The sequence below is a fragment of the Anopheles coluzzii genome, chromosome 3 (assembly GCF_943734685.1).
Source record: "Anopheles coluzzii chromosome 3, AcolN3, whole genome shotgun sequence".
NCBI lineage: Eukaryota > Metazoa > Arthropoda > Insecta > Diptera > Culicidae > Anopheles > Anopheles coluzzii.
Genome location: NC_064671.1, coordinates 11,047,501 through 11,064,398, shown reverse-complemented (window position 1 = coordinate 11,064,398; position 16,898 = coordinate 11,047,501). Strand labels below are relative to the sequence as shown.

The window sequence follows — 16,898 nt, the reverse complement described above, 5'->3', positions numbered from 1 at the left end:
TGTTTTCATTCTATGTGGCAATTTTAATCCATAGATAAATGGTGGAGGCATACAATAATGAAAGAAAAATTGTGTTTTGTGGCATATTCAAAGGAATATTCAGTAAACTGCTTAACATGCCCATTTTGCCCCGCTTTCCCCTACATCAGTAGAATTTCGATCGCTTGCACCATATCAGATGCTTTCAGTTTTTGCTTTCATTACTTTTGCTATAAATCTTATTGTTATTTAAGTATATTTTATAATTTTGAAAAACATCCGTTTTCAATCTGTTTGTCACGGAAGCCAGACGAACTGAAATACTAAAGCATTTAACACTACTGATGTCCAATTCATCCAACAAGCGTTTGTTTGGATTTGTGTTTTCACTAATTAGCACCGGCTGTCCGGCTATCATTATTCGCTGAAACACGACACGCTGCCAGGCTGTCCGGCGGCGAACCAATCCGCACACGTGGAATGGATGTGGAGAGAATTTATCATCGACGCACTATCTAAATCCAAATGTTCAATGCAAACCCGATGCATTAGCTGTCGGCTATAAATCGATAAAGATGGAAATTGGTTAGATGCGCTTGGGCCAGGAATGGTAGTGCATCGGACATCGCATTTATTGGTTAGATCTGCATATTTAATTGTGAATTGTAGTTTTGCAATGTAATGCAGCCCAGTAAATGTGTATATTGTGTATAATTAATTAAAAACGCTATAAATCATGCTAAAAAGAGACGCTTTGCTATGTGTATTGCATACTTTAAGGGAGAATAGGGCAATGCTTTAGCCTGAAAGTTTGCTATGTATAAGTAAAGTAAAGTATAACTTCTTCGTTCATTTTAAACGTAATTCTAAAGCAAAAATCCCACAATTATACACCAATTTCTTACAAAATGTTAATGTTTGTCTCATCTTTCTTCAGCTATTCTAACTTTTCCAACCGTCACTCGTTCAGATTTATCAAAGAATTCAAATCACCATAGCCATAACATTCCGTGCCTCCCGCTTCCCTCTCCGGACACACTCCGGACGCAATCAATTAGAACATGTTTGACCGTCCCCACCGTCCGGTTCCGATGAACTTGAGTGTCCGCCAGCGAAAGAAACTCCCCACTCCTTCCACCGCTGCGCTCGAGGTTTAGGGGAGGGAGGGGTGGGCTGAAAGAAACCAATTACGGTTGGCCACTGTTTCACACCTCTCTTTTCCCCCACCGCTTTCAGTAGACTTCAACTTCTCGCCCGTCACAACCCGGGATAGTGGCGGTGCTGTATGGTTGAAATTTTCGTTAGTTCACAGTGTAAAAGGTAAAAGGTTTCGCCGTAGGAGGCGAAAGTTTGCTGGCATATCCCCCCCCGCTTTTCGTCACACCACCATCAACCATCACGCTGACGGGTTCACGCTGGTTCGCCATTCTAAATTGAGCTGAAGAGAGCAGTAATTTTTGCCCATTGAATTTTCGTCGCTTACCAACCACCCGGGGGGCTCTCCTAGGTCCTAGAGAACCTAGGAACCAAACGAGATGAAGCATACTCGAAATACAAGATTGTCTATTTTACTACTACCGTGCACTTCGTCTCACTCTAGCGGGGATTGTATCGTCAAACGGCTGAAGCGTTAGCGCAACCACTTTCCCAAACTTCTTAACGGGGCCCGGGCTTTAGTAGATTGTCTGGTTATTGTTATGTAAATGGTACGCCTTTCGAGTGCTAGTGCGATTCAATCATCTCCTTTCGGTTCGGAAGTAAGGCCCCGTTTCCCATTCCCATTCACCCCTTGTTCCAGTGTTGTTCTTCCCTCTCCACCCTCTTATAGTGATATTTTTCCACTCCCGAAACAACCCGGAAAGCAAACCCCTTCCTCCCGCACACAGTGGTGGGTCGTGTGTGAGAGCAAATGTTCTTTCGGGTTCATTTTTGTTTTCTTCTATTCTTTGCCAGGGGCTTTCGGAAATCGCTGGGAATTGTACCCCGAATTCTAAACCCCAGTACGAACAGGGGCAACCACATAGATTCCATTTAAGCGTTTGCTACTCTTCCGGACACTTTCGGGGCACGGTATGTTTCATGTGAACATGAATCTCCAAGCCAGAAAAGCGAAACAGTAACAGCAGCAGTAGCCTTTCAGCATTTCCAGCACCGTCCGAAGCGAAGGACGAAGGAATTTAATCTGGGAATGAGCCCCGGAAAAGGGGAATGTGGGGCGTAAAAAGTGGGCAAGCAAACCCTCGGAAACTACTACCACCAGTTTATCCTCGTTAATTTCTGCCGGAAACAAGAAGTTTGTCTTTAGCCGTGTGGTACCGCAGAAAGGGCAGCAGCAGCAGCACTACTACTACTTACTGCCGCATTCTTTTGGTGCATGGTGGTATAGCAGACGTTCCGTGCCGGAAGGGGTAGCAGAATGTTACCGTACCCTGGCAAACTGCATACCAGTGCACAGTTTGGGCGTAGTCTGGGCCATTTGCTGCACCCAGTATGCCGCATGTTTGTCTCACAGTCTTAATAAGACCAAAAGCGTATTGTTTTGTTGTACAAATTGCATACATTTAGGCGTTATTGTTCGGGAATGAAGGAAAACTGATTTCTGAAGGCAAATTACATTTTTTACTCAGATTATAATGGCAAACAGTTGCATTTGTTACCTTCGTTTAATGCGCCCTAGATACATTCAATTCATCTTATTTATCGCTGCTAACAAGGTCGTTTTCTGGGAATTCTATGCACTGAAACATTGAGCTACCGTTCGACGAAGAAAAAGAGGCAAACAGAGCTAAGCAAACTGATCATCTGCTCTGCAGCACACGCTGCGCGTTGTAACATCAGAAAACGGGTTTTTGGCACTGGCAAATATGCATTGGACTGGCACTGGCCAATAGCAGTAGTACATATGACCTAACCCCGATGTATGTGACCTTCTTCCCCGGCCACAGCAATTGTGCAACAGCTGTCGACAAATTGGTCGGCTGAGTCGGTCGGGTTGGAAAAATTTACTGCCCATAAGTGCGTTTTATGGCGCTGCCGCAACGTTATCGCGCGCCACACGGTGGCAGCCCCACCGAGCCTTGCACACAATCGGCACGGTCGGGCAAAGTTCATCCCCCGGTGTGCCTGTGCAAGTGGCCATTGTGCTATGCTAAATCTATGCCGTCCTCTATAGCTGAGAAGCTGTGTGCTGTTGGGTTTTTGGGGTTTTTGGTGTGGCTGTGCTTGAGCTGCTGCGACCGCAAGCCCACTTGCTCGGCATTGCAAAGTGTGAAATTAATTGCTGCGGCACGCGCGCGCATGCATGTACGGACCTTGGTGAGAACTTTTCCTAAAAAGGTCGTTCTGCAGAACGGATGCCTAGGAGAAGTTATCGTCGCGGTTTCCTTTTTTTCCAGTGATTTTTCTCCATCTCAGGGCAATCAATTTTCTGTGGTCGCTTTTATGTGAAGCTGACGCTCATTTTTCTTAAACGCCTGTAGGTATGCAATCTATAATTCACTACGTTTGGATGGATTTATCGAGATCGCGCTATATTTATTGGGATGGTAGAAGATTTTGCAATTATCGTTCCTTGAAAAGTCTTTAATCTGTTGGCCATAATTTCGTCTTTGTATGGAAATATGTTTCGAATCTGCTGAAGGACCAATTCTTCTCGGCGAGGAGAAGAGCTTAGCAAACCACACGTAACAAATTCTTATGACATTGCCATCACCAGCAGACGATGGCTGACGACCAACTGAAGTACACTGAATTGCCAAAGACCGACTGTCGCAAAAATCTCAACGTCGACGTGCATAATTTCCCCCCTCCCGAACATCGGCCATGAGCCAAATGAGAGTGCTGGGGGCGACGATGATGGAGGCAAACCACTCTGGGCAAAAGTGCAATCGCTCGAAAACCACCACCGTCGGCCAAAATTGATGACGATAGATTGATTGATGGATCGGGATCGAGTGAATCCAATTACCGATGCGCGGGTAGGCGGGGAGGGGGGGGGGAGTGTTGCTGCTTCTGAAAATAATGGCGAACGACCACAGCACGCTGCTCTCCGCAATCTCGACGCCGAGGAAAACCACTTCTTCCCCCAGCCTGGTAGTCGGAAAAATAGCTCAGTTTGAGTAACAACAGGGCGCTGATCGCAACATGAAACATTCAACAGCAGCACACTGGCACAGTGTGTGGAGAGACGGAAACAGCTCACGACAAGCTTCCCAAATTTGTAACATGTTGCGACGAAACAATAGAAAATGTCGATGGTCGCGCGGTCGGGCTGTTATCGGCTGTATCACTCATTGCGAAACCATTCTTCGAACGACGAGAGGATGGATGCGGGCCTTCAGCTAAGCGCTTCAAACCCAAGACACGCATCATTGGGCGGTATTATTAATGATCCATCCGTCGCACGAGCTCTTCGAACATCGTGTCGTAGAGTTGTGAAACGTCGATGTTCCTGTGCTCCCTGCACGGATACTGACGGGAGGCTTTTTTTCGGCAGGGGTGGGGCGACGGTTGTCAAAGCTAATTAATGCATCTCCCGGGGGGGTTGGCCCCACTGTCAGTATTTAAATTTGATGCCCCGGTGCTTTATCGTGTCCGGTGTCAACGATCAACGGGGAATTTGTGGTAAAAATTCACTCCCACAGCTTCGAAGGAGATAATTTGTGAGCTTTTTGAATGACAAATTATTTATGTTATATTTTATATAAAAGTTACCACAGTTTTAACTTTGAAAGTATGAGTATGAATATTAGTAGAGAAACGGTACACAGAGGCAATTTTTCCTCTTCGGTTTGGCTTTCAAAAAAGGCTTATCTCTGCGCGCCCAACGTGGGGCTCGAACCCACGACCCTGAGATTAAGAGTCTCATGCTCTACCGACTGAGCTAGCCGGGCTGCTGGTGAGTGGTGCTTTATACATTTGTTTGCTTTGATGCGGGAATCACAAAGAGAAGCTATTTCAGGCACGAATTAATTACAAACTCTACTTTGGCATACAACCCGATTCGCGTCGATTTCTCCAACTCTATTGTTGTGTCATCGAAGCTTTCATCTGTTTTTGCAGTGCTTCGGCCCATATTTCTTCGGCCGGGCGATTCAATCAGTTTCCATTTCTGCTCGATTTCCCATCGCCCATCGGTAGCTTACAGGGACGTCTTCCGGAAACCATGGCACCATGTAGAGCACGCAGCGAACAGCGAAAACACACCAGAACACGACACGGTAGACAGCGTTTGCTGCTCATTTATGATCACTTCCGTGTACGCGTGGCCTTCTCGCTTGGTGAATGTATTCTTTCCGATGTTCTTTCTTTCCCCCTTTCCTTTAATTCTTCCGCCCATGTATCTTCGATTTCACTCTCTTTTGCTCGAGGGCTCCAACCAAGTAACGTAGATTCATCAATGGCTCATTCATCATATTTTTTTATGGATTCCCGGTCCCATTTCAGCTTGCCTATCGGCGCTTGCCTGGGCACACTGTAACAAAGCAGTTTCCCGGCAAACTCCTCCATTCCAGCGGGAGGCCGAGGGGTTTGTTCCACACCCCCGGCGTGCTATTTCTGTGTCGCACGAGTGGGCCGAGCCGTTTGTGGATGCTGATTTCGCTCCGGGACGTATTAAAGCATGTTTGTCTGTTTGTATTAGTTGAGCATTCAAACGATATGGCGGAAAACGGAGGCCTGCTTTCCGGGCGTATTTAGTGGAACTCGGTCTGTAGGAAGGTGGCAACAGAGGAACCATTCTCGTTTTTACTTCATTTTGAGTCAGCTCCTTTGAATGATGAAAATCAAAAAAAAAAAAAGAAACTGCGGCTCTGCCTTAACGAGAAAACGGGGGGAGACAAACCAGGCGAAAAGAAAGGCTTATGATGGATTTATTTCCCTGTCCCGTCCCGTCCTGCGTTCGTCTCTCTCTCTACGACTCTCCGCGACAGGCTCAAGTGTGCGGCCGTCCACTGAGAGTCCAATATTCGTCCAGACGCGTCTTCATCTTTCCCGAATCGTGTTCGATCGGTTCCCCCTTTTCGCTCGGCAGACGCTCAAACCCTGCTTGTGATGAAATTTATTTGTTCGTTATTTGAAACTTGGCAAGAGAGAGAGAGCACAACATTCGCAGAATTCCTTCCGTTTGGCGCATTCAATAGAACCCGTTGCCCTGCAGGCACATTCCAACTACAGGCGGCGATCGTTTCCCGGCGGCTTTTTCGCACGATAAAAGTATGATTTATTGGCATTCCATTAGTTACCTCGCGTTCGACCGGTCGAACGGTTGGTTGTGCCTGCGGGAACCGACTACTGGGAACTACTTTTCATTCTGCGCACACGAGGCACACCGGGTACAAGAAAATGATTATTTAAAACTTCTGTTCGGTGTGTGTCGGTGAGGGAGAAAAAAATCAATAACTCAACGCTTTGGGGATGTGGGGAGTTATGGAGTTGAAGGAAATTGTTTAATATTGGCGGTACTGGTTTATGTTGAAGGCTCATACAATGGGTCGTGTTATCGCTGACAAGACATTGAATAAATCAAAATTATTGGACACTAATCTGTTAGCAACAATCGATTAAATGAATGGTTAGGATTCTTTTTTGAGACCGGGACAACTTGGAAGCGCCTTTGTGTATGCAATTTGCATCTCTAAATGTGTTTATTTACACAGATTACATTAGGACATTAGGGAAACCTTATCTAATGTAAAAATACACGAAAAATCAACAATTTTACCTGCTCTTGATATCGGTAGAGCACAAAGACTGTGTTGTTTAGTATATTCAAGTACCCCAAACAAACTACGACTCCGCATCAAACTCAAACTTTCAAGCACGCTCTTTCGTGTTCTAAAGCAAATCAAAAAGCAAACCATTTGATGGTTGTCAACTTAAATCATACACCAAACAGAACACACAAAGAGCAAAACTCCCACGGTAAAGATTTTTCATTCATCGTTTCGTTGATGAACTAACTATTCTCCGCCGTATCGCCGTGTGCCCTCATCCCTTTCTTTCCCCACAGCTCATCAACAAAAGTCACCGACAAAACACTTGCGCAAGGACGTGCGTTTTTTTTCCTGTTGCGCCCGTGTGAGTGTCCTCTCGAGCCGCTTTGTATTGTGTCCAACATGAAAAGCCACTTCCGGCCACCAGGTCCGGCTGCGAATGGGGCGGAATTTTGATTCTTTTTTATTGTCTTTTTTTTGGCAAAGAATCTCCCATCATGTCGCGCGCGTGTTACAGCACAAATCCTCCCAGAGCTCTCCGCTTTTCATGGTGGCGGCCGAGTGCTGGCCATCAAAAAGATCATCGCCGGTGGGTGGGATGGGTAAGGAAAACGGGCGGTCGGACGGGTGCGATTGTTAGTTTGATGTCCGGAAAACTAACGCAACCGTGTGATAAGCTGTATCGGGATGGAGCAAAGAAAGCAATCCCTTTGTCAAGGCAGCCTCACTCACCGGACCGTGAAATGAAGACTGCCGGTGTAGGGATAGAATATTGAAAGCCAAAAAATCCCTTCAAAGAGCGTGGGTTTTGTCGTCTGATTTGTTGTGTTGTATTTTGTGATTTTGCTTAAATTCGAGTTCAATCTGTTTAGGTTGTCTCCCTTTTCTGTGAATATTGAAGCACATTTCTGTAGCATTGTGGAAGGTTTTTAAGGCTTACCTATTGCGTCACACAGTACCGAAGAAGTGGGCCAATAAGATAAAAAAACATCGTAATCCTATTTAGATAAGTTCACGTCAAAAGTTTTCCTATCCCAAAGCTTACATCCGTTTAAGATAATGTTTCTTTCTTCGTGTCGAAATCGAAAATTGCTCTTGACAAAACATACGTCAATCTGCCATTGAAGGGGACCCACAATGCAGTGCACGGTGTCAAAACAAGCAACACCAGATCGAACTAATTTTCATCCATCAAATGAATTCGCTATCGACTACTGCTCCGTCGAGATGGAATCGAATCGAAAAAGGAAAAACCGAGACTCTTTTGAACACACGACGGACGGAGCCTGCGACGAAATAAACTTGATGAATAAGTTTGCTGTGTGTGTTTGTGTGTTCCCTCCCCCGGTGTTTCTTGTTGTTCCAACCGACATTGACATTTCCTTCTACTCAAGCTCATATTTGTTTCGGTCATCGGGAAATGTTTTGCGGGCTTGTTCCCAGGCTTTGTCCTGTCAACCGTACTACACGTTAGATGAGTACACAGCTCCCCCACACTCACTTCCGGCACACATCAACCACCCGACCACCGAGCTGCTGTGATTGGTAACTTCCGGTCGGTCTGGGTCGGTCGGTGTCTAGGAGGTTGGAGAATCGACCCCGGCTCTTTGTCGTTGGCATTCCCAGCGCCCCTGGACGGTAAAGTTTGCCCCGCGCTCGACAAAGTTTGCTCGCTGTGGAAGTGATTTTATTTCCGATTTATTGACACTTTTTGTCAAGAAGGCGAGCGGGGTGTTCTTTCCCCCTCCCCCAACTTCAGCTGTGTGTTGAAAGGTGTTGATTTTCGTTTTTTTTTTTTTTGGCTCTGTGCTGACATTTTGGAAGCTGTTCAACGGCCATCGTCTTTAAGGTAAATCATGTCCGTGCCATCATTTCCTGCATGACAGAAGTTGGTTTTAATGAGAAATGATTGGCTCATTGGCATTTAACAACGTTTCAAAGTTGGCAACTAGCTCGCTGGTGGAAAGCGAATTGCATACTTACATACCTATTGCATACCTTCAGGCGCTTATTAATTCCAGGGATTCAATTATGGGGCCAATCGACAAGAAGTATTTGCTGAGTCATTTGTACCGTGTTCACCGAAACGTAACCTCAAATATTGCGTCAGAAATGGAAAAAGAAGCTTTTAAGCCTATTATAAAAATGCCCCATGGCTTACTGCCTCCAAGGACATATTTCAAGCACATCATCAGCAACGGGTGCTGAAACAGCTACCTTGATTTTGGCATACTTTGCACCTTGTTTAGAACTTTTAGGGCACACTCTACACTTTTGGTAGACCCTTTTGCTCTGAGTTTTGTGTGTATATCTTCTCTTGGGTATTTTATGTTGTTTGAAGTTGTAGTTATGCTACATTTCATTGCGTTCTACACACTTCGTTTGGAGCACAGCTAGAAGTCATCGCAAATTGGGACGGTTTCGATTGGAAAGGGTTCACTAAGGTACGGTTGAATCGCTTGCTATAACCCTCTGTTTCATTTTAGTACATTGAATTGTTTTTCCAATTGGAATTTCGTTAAAAAATATATATATTTGGAGCATAAATTGAAGAATTCTGAATTTATTCCGCATGTTTGCTATACCTACGAACATTTCTTCCCATACTAATCGTTTCGTGCAAAGCTCTCAGCTACAACGCCGCCTTCGATCAGCTTTTGTGCTGTAAACAATACCCTTAAAGCCTTCGAGCCTAAGCTCGCTGGTCCTTTGTTCGTCCCTGGAGCGTGCGAGACTGTTCGGAAGAGCAAAAATGTTCGCCTCGAATGCGCGAAAATTAGTTCCTCTCAAGCTTGATTGTTCGGGCGATTTGTGAGCAAACTTTGCCGTTTGCAGCATTTTGCACCATTGCTTTTGTGATTGTTCCCGCGCACCCAAAGTCCCCCGTGTTTCGCTTTCTACATGGCGGTCAATGACGCGGTCATGATCACTTTCACTGTCTGTGTCTCTCTCTCTGTTTCGTTCGCTTTGGCTTTATTGGTAGCCCTCCCATAAGGCTCGGAATGAAAGGAATTTTAGGGACGAAATCAGTTTGACAGCGCTGCAATAACGAAGAAGAAAGAAAGAAAAAACCCTGAAAGGAAAGCTTTTTGTTGCCGTCTGGGTCCGAGTGATTCCTTCTCACTTATCGGTCTGTTTACGTGTTTGTGCAGCCTTTTTAATGGGCTATTTTCGGCTGCTCTCGCTTACGGTGGTGGCATTTTTCGCCCCACTCGCTTTCTTCGTAGTATTAAATTTCTTTCCATTTTGGCGAGCTGGAGTTTCCCCTAGCGAGCACTGAGCCGTAGGAGTGTTTTAGCAGCATTGCTTCAGTATCGTTGATGGCAAATGTCAGTACGTTAGCGTCGTGTGTGTCGCATTGTAACACGCCAATCAAAGATAATTCCACGCAAGATTGGGCTTTATCGAAAGCTTCAAAACCGCAGGCCTTTGCGATTTTGGGTGCCGAAAATTAAATGATAATATTGTGCAAAGTGAGGCAAAGACTCGTGTAGCGCCAAGGATTTGAAACAATCCCTTCAATCGACGACAAACGACAAACAGCAATGTTCCAGCTCTCTCTCTCTCGGCGTCATCGCATCGTGTTGTTCATTTGTGGAATGTGCCGTTTAAGCTCTCCAAAGCTCTTTGAATGCCGCTTTTGGACAAACCGAAGCATAAAAAGAGCAAACAGAACGAGGAGGCGCGTTTGCTTTCGCAGGCGCCATTGATTGACGCTGAGGTTTCGTCAGTAAACAGTGCGCGTGCAGGGACAATCGCTCCAAGGCACGGGCATTGAAGTGCAACAACTAACGACTTTCCTTGTTTTCGAAAATCATTCATCCCAGAGAGGACAAAAACGCCCGTGTCGATGCAGTCGCGACGATGTCGCACAGTGCGAAAATGCAGTGCAAATAAATGGACATTTGAAAAATCGTATCCTTTACTCATTCTAGACAATATGAGCTTTACAAAATTTCAATAAAAACGAGCAATATAATTTGTTGCCCTTCGCATTGCATACATTTAGGCGTAATATATTGCGAACGCAAACAAATAAAGTAACCATGTCATTCGTATTGCATACATTTAGGCGTAATACATGGTGAATTTAAAGCAACAGATCAAAAATTAATTCTAGTTAAATTTTATACGAAACATAGTAGAAAAACTTTACGTATTGCTGCCAGTAAAATTAAAATACAAATCTTTTGATTTATATTAACAAAAAAAAATCCTTTTATTCTACCCTTACGCCCAGCGTGCATCATTCGCGCTGCAACGGCAACAATCCCATAAAATCGCGCGTCACCGTGCGTTTCGGCGGACGCCACATCCACCCAGCGACCGTTTGTCGATGATAGATAAACAATGCTGGCATGCCAAAACGCACAAAAGCCGCTCCAAAGCCTAGTAGCGTGGTGTAGATTGACCGAACGCTTCCGGTTGTTGTTGTTGCTTTGTTCGTTTGGGCAGAGTGTGTCGGTTGAATCTGATTGTTTTCATCGTAGCTTTTGTTCGTACGAAACGTTGTACCTTGGCTTATTTGGTGTTTTCTGTGTGGCACAAATTTGGCACCAGCAACTCGCAATGCATACTGACGCAAAATTTAACCTTAAAGGTTTTCTTCATAAGGTTCCCTTTTTTTTGTTACCCTTCTCTCTGCAAAAAAAAACAACTTAAATGCGTGATGAGTGCTTACCGTCAGCGTTCTCTCAGCGCTGCTGCAGCAGCATCAGCACCACATCATCATAATTCTTCACTTAGGGGTTTTTATTCGCACTGTCGGGCCAAATTTCTACCGCCTGAAGATTTCCCCCGAGAATGAAAGAGAGAGAGAGAGATGTTTTTATTTCCCGCTGCATTCTGTGCTTCTTCTTATTGTGCAAAAAGGCGACAACGGGCTGGACGAGCCTTCATTTAGCATTCCTAACGAAAAACGGCCTGTGTCCCTAATGTTCGTCCTCCTCGTCGTCCTTCGTTTGATCTCACGTATCCCCTTCGGGTCGGGTGAAAAGAGGAAGATAAAAACAAGAGCAAAGAAAAGGCGGCATGATCAGTATGTCGTACGTTCGTGCAGCGACTTGGCAAATACGGCAGCACGAGGCCGATGCGCCGAAAGAAAGTTGTGTCATAATTTGTATTCATTCCAAATTTGCCACCGTAAAGTTTTGTTTGCTGGTGCCCTCCCCCTTCCAGGGGGAATTATAATCAACGGGGATGATGTTTTTTGGAGGGATGATTAAGAGGAGTGCTGCATGGAGTTGGACGAATTATGGTCGAATCTTTCTGCGCAGCAAAAATAGGCGAGAGTTTGCCAAAGGTTTGCGAAAAAAAACCCGTTCGTAATTAAAGGTAGAATCTTGCTACATCAAGAGTCAGAAATTCAAGGCTCTTTGATTATTTTAAAGCATGATATTCACACCTGAACAAAATAAAGCCAACTTTATCCTTTGGCATTTCATGTTTGGCTCAAAAAACTTTATCCATTTCTCATCTCAAATTAAAAGCTCAACACTTGTTTCCAGCGTGTGATAATCATTTGAAAAAGAAGTTTGCAAATCCCTGCTCCTACTGCTTATTCAATCAACACTCCAAAGCCTTTTTACAGCTGATAATAATTTGCTCTCTCAGCACCGAGTCTGAATTCTTCACCTCCAAAACGCCACCGAGAAGATCGAGCTCGAGCTGGAAATTAAAACTTTTGAGCCCGTACCAAAGCAGACAGCAAGAGGTGTGTGCACAAAGATCACGTATAAAATCCGGGCAATAAAACTGCGCATAGCTTTGTGTTCCTGTTTCGGGCTCATTCCTTCTGCTCATCCCACCACCCACACAGTAAAAGGAGGGCACCGCGATGCGACAAACAATTTAGTAACGAGCGCAATGATTTAAGAACCGTTGCCGGAATGGGTTTCGAAAACTTTCAAAGCTCGCAAGCATGTGCGGTTTATGGTTATGAGCGGGGTCTCTCTTTTTTTGCTGTCTTTGCTTTTCTTTGCTGTAGTATGCTACATGCCCCCACCATTTCACGCACATGTCGCACGTATGTGTGTACTTATATTTCGTTTCGCATTTGGCGACATTTGCGGCAAGTTCGGTACGGGCGTCGGTCGGGTGTCGGTCGGCACTGCAGCACCAAAGCATAGCGAATGATACAGCACACTAATGAACGCTGCAGATAGATGTGGCAGTGAGAGGGAAAGAGGAGGGGCGGCGGGCAAGTGGAAAGGGACGAATGTGACCTCGTTGGCCCACTGGCTCATCTTTAAACTTTGTTGGCCCGCTGCCAGCCGTTCGATGGCCAAATGAAGGCACCCGGTGGTAGGCCGTTTTTTATTTCTCGATGGCCTTCCACATTGGCGTTGACTAGAAACAAAGTGCCCTATACAAACACACGCACACAAAAAGGACAAAAAATGTACAAAATGTGAAGTTGGGCTGGGTAGTTGAGAGTTGCCTAAAACAAAAATTTTGTCAAGGAAATTCATCTCGGTGTGTATTGCTTTTGAGAGGAGAGAACGGTTGTTTGGGAACAAGAGTTCAGCAGAACAGTCTCAAAACGTGTTGAGGACCAAAATGAACTGACCGAATCGGATTAAAACTGTGTCCGGTAAACATTGACTGACTTGTGCAGATGAGATGTGTTGGATTCTGCTGCGCGAGGCTGTGAGAAGTTTGCCTTTAGGCATTAAAATGCAATTTACATGTCAAAGCGCCTAAATGGATGCAATCATCATAGCATGGGAGCGTTTTTAGGGGGATCTTTAAGGTAATACACTACTAACTTGAAGTAAATTTGATTACAGTGGAACGCCGTTTATCCAGGCTTATCGGGACTCGCCCGGATACTCGAATAACACGGATGATGGGTCAAAGTGTATATTTTACCAAACATTCTTGTTTTTGTTTTTGTTTTTAAATTTGCATAAGGTGTTGGTACTACCTTACTTACTTATCCGGCGCTACAACCGCTTTGCGGTCTTGGCCTGCCTCAGGAGTGTCCGAAACCGCTCACAGTCTCGCGCCTTTGTCTGCCAGTCCGTTATCCCGGCCTTAATGGCGGACGCCTCCACGCCATCTTGCTACCTCAATTTGGGCCTACCACGCCTTCTCTGTCCTTGTGGACGGCCTAAAAAGACTTTACACTTTATTGGTACAACCTAGCCAGTTTTTATTAATCTCTTGATTTTTTCAATAAGAATATTTGAAATTGGCCACGATATTTAGAGTTTTGTTATGACAATGTGCTCTGATAACGGTTTTTATTTATTTTATTTCTTTCAGATAGCCTCCTCAGAACGTAAAGCTACACTTGTATTGAACTGTTATTAGAACACTTTGTCATAACAAAAAACAATAAAATTCATGGCAAATTTCAAATATGTTCATTTAAAATACATAAAGTTCATAAAAAAACTGAGCAAGGTTTAACCAATACACAATAAAAATTTCAAAAAAAAAAACATCAAAAATTTGGTATAACAACATATTTAGACCCATTTATTCCGTGTGATTTGAGTATCCGGCTGAGGTCAAGTCCTGATGAGCCCGGATAAATGTATTTATTTACCGTTTTGAGATAGTTCACAGTGAATTTCCCAAATTAGTTCTATTACGCCCTAATGTATGCAATGTTCATCGCAAAATCTTCTCTTTATACAGTACTGAAGCGTTAGTTCATACTTTTGCCAGCGTCTTTTCAACGTGTTTGCAAACCAAAAAGAAGAAAAAAACACATTAAATGTTAAAGAGTTTGCACTTTTTTCGCCCTCCTTAAAACCCCTCTCTTGATCCTTGCACCGGATTGGCATAACTCTCTGTAATGCGATGTAATTAGTAACGCGAGCAAAACAGAGCAAAAACAGATAGACTGGCACGAAACGGTACGAGCTGAAGCGCATCAAAGAGAGATCACCGAGAAGTGGCTGGCTGGCTGGCTGGCTATCCGCGGGTTTTCCTAACGACCGCAAGGCAAAGCACTACCACCACACCCGGGCCAAATCCCCCCGCGTGCACCATTTACGTCAATTTAAATGTAAATCCATTATTCAAAAATTATCTCCATTAGCCCCCGCTAGCCGGGTTGTTTTCATCCGTTCAGCGCCCGAGCTCTGTCAGTGAAGACTGTCGTCCAACCGGCAAAGATGGGTTCTTGCCTTTCCCTCTTACTCCCTCTCTCTCTCTCATGGTCGAGAGCGTTTGGAACATAATTCATTCAATACGCTCCTAATATCTCAACGCAAATCGGTGCTTTTTTTCCTGTTTTGCATCTTTACAAGCAAGACTTTGTATCCCTTTTCGTCACGCTCCACTCTCCACTGGATAAAGGGAATCACCAACCTTCCTCCTTCTCGGCTTGGACAAAGCCAGCGTCTTTGGAGAAAAGCATTTCCGGCACAAAACACGAGTGCGGCTGGTGGGGGATTAATCTAACCTTTTCCACAGCCGAAGAATGGCAAAGACCGCTGATGGGGAGAGAGATGGGTATCCGTCCGTCCAGGCCAATCCTTCGTTTCCGTGTGTCGATCAGCTTTTGCAGCAAAGCGGAATCCAATCCTTTTCCCACACGAAAAGAACGACACTGGCGAAGAAAAACGAAGCACTTCCAACACCTCCGGAGCCTTAGATGATCCAGATAAACCTGACACCTTCGGTGAAGCCATCCACACCGACACACCGACACACGGGGAACGCCTTTTGTAGTACATCCCCCCGCATCCGCTCGGGGTTGGGGAGCTGGCGATGAAAGGACGTAATTTCTTAGCTCCATCACAACAGGCACACGCACACACACATGCACACAATAGCGATGGACCGGAGCTAACGCCTTTCATCCCGATACAGATCTCGCACACCGATGCACACTCGGACCACACACTCGGCCGGCGATGGAGGAGCGAGAATGAAAAGGAAAAACAAAAAATGGCAGAAAATCATCTCACATCCCCAGTAGGCGACGAACCGGCGGAAGAGAAGGGCGAGCTAGTAGAAGAACAGCGGATTATGTCGCTCGAGGTCCCGAGCAGCAGCAGCAGCCCGACGGCCACCACCAGAGAAGCCTTTGTGCGTTTGAAGAAAAGCGAAGCGTATCAGTGACCTTCTCTGTGTGTGTGTGGGTGGATTTTCCATAAAATGAGATTTAGTGCCGCAAATCCACCCCATACGGGTCGGGGTGAAAGGGGGGCGATGGTAGGTGGCTGAGAACATCAAGACCGATGCGGAAAAGGGTCAAAACTTCACAAAGTTGTAAAAGCTGGCGAAAATGGGTTCGATCGAATCGTTGTTTAAATTGATGGTTGAAATGGAAGAACGAAGGGGTTGAAATGTTAAATTATTACAGTCTGCTTTCAAAAAACGTCAGTGCGATGTCCAGCGCGTGTGGGATGAAACGGGAGCAGCCGGGGCTTTGAGCCGATTTTACTTGGCAACACGCGCGCCGCATCCCTCATCAGTCAGTTTTAATTAAACCCTCATCATGCCCGTGTTTTAATGCCCCGCTGTTCTCTCGTCGTTTCAGGTTTTTTCGGGCGCACTCGAAGGAAGAAAACGTCAACCCGCACGTCACCTAGAGGAATTAGTGCACAATCGAGCGGTAACGATGGTAACGGGCAACGAGAGTAACGTTGATCTGCCGGCGGAACCACCAGCCACCGCCACCACCGTAGCAACGGCAACGGCGATGGACACAACCAGCGACGCCCCGGGGCAACCGAACCGTAAGCTCGGCGGGTTTGAGTTCTACGAAAAGGTGCTCCGTTCGCCGCGGTACGTCGTGGCCCCGATGGTGGACGCTAGCGAGCTGGCCTGGCGGCTGCTGAGCCGCCGGCACGGCGCACAGCTCTGCTACTCGCCCATGTTCCACAGCAGCTGCTTCACCAAGGATCCGAAGTATCGGAAGGATTCGCTGCAAACCTGCCCGGAAGACCGGCCGCTGATTATACAGGTATACAGTGGCACGGAGAAAAAAAAAACAGGAAGAAGCGGAAGAAGAAAATGCACAAAAAAGCGTGACCATTGTTGTCAGTGGGACGGTTTCCCGATGGCGCACTCGCGCGCCAGCGAACCGGCACACGACAGTTAATTAAAACGTTGACATTTAATTACATGCACACCAGCGGCACACGAACAAAAAACTGCATTGTGTGTGCTCTGTGTGTGTGTGTGCACATTTCCGCAGTTTTCTTACACACAAACACTGATGCCTTTTCCTTTTTTTTGCTTTCC

At 45.6% G+C, this 16,898-nt stretch overlaps 1 protein-coding gene and 1 non-coding gene across 4 annotated transcripts in view; one reads left to right on the top strand and one right to left on the bottom strand.

Moving 5' to 3' along the window:
- Nucleotides 1-16,898, top strand: part of LOC120960136 (tRNA-dihydrouridine(16/17) synthase [NAD(P)(+)]-like) — an 85,351-nt gene that overhangs the window by 63,418 nt on the left and 5,035 nt on the right. For 2 of the 3 annotated variants that reach the window (XM_049608168.1, XM_040384116.2), the window contains one exon: nt 16,192-16,617. In XM_049608168.1, the coding sequence (XP_049464125.1) occupies nt 16,273-16,617 (345 nt within the window). In that variant the 5' untranslated portion in view covers nt 16,192-16,272. Of the gene's footprint in view, nt 1-15,629; nt 16,126-16,191; nt 16,618-16,898 lie in introns of those variants that run through there. The other variant, XM_040384118.2, reaches the window with a different exon arrangement.
- On the bottom strand, nt 4,799-4,871 carry Trnak-cuu (transfer RNA lysine (anticodon CUU)). The gene has a single exon. It is a non-coding gene; the product is annotated as a tRNA-Lys (tRNA).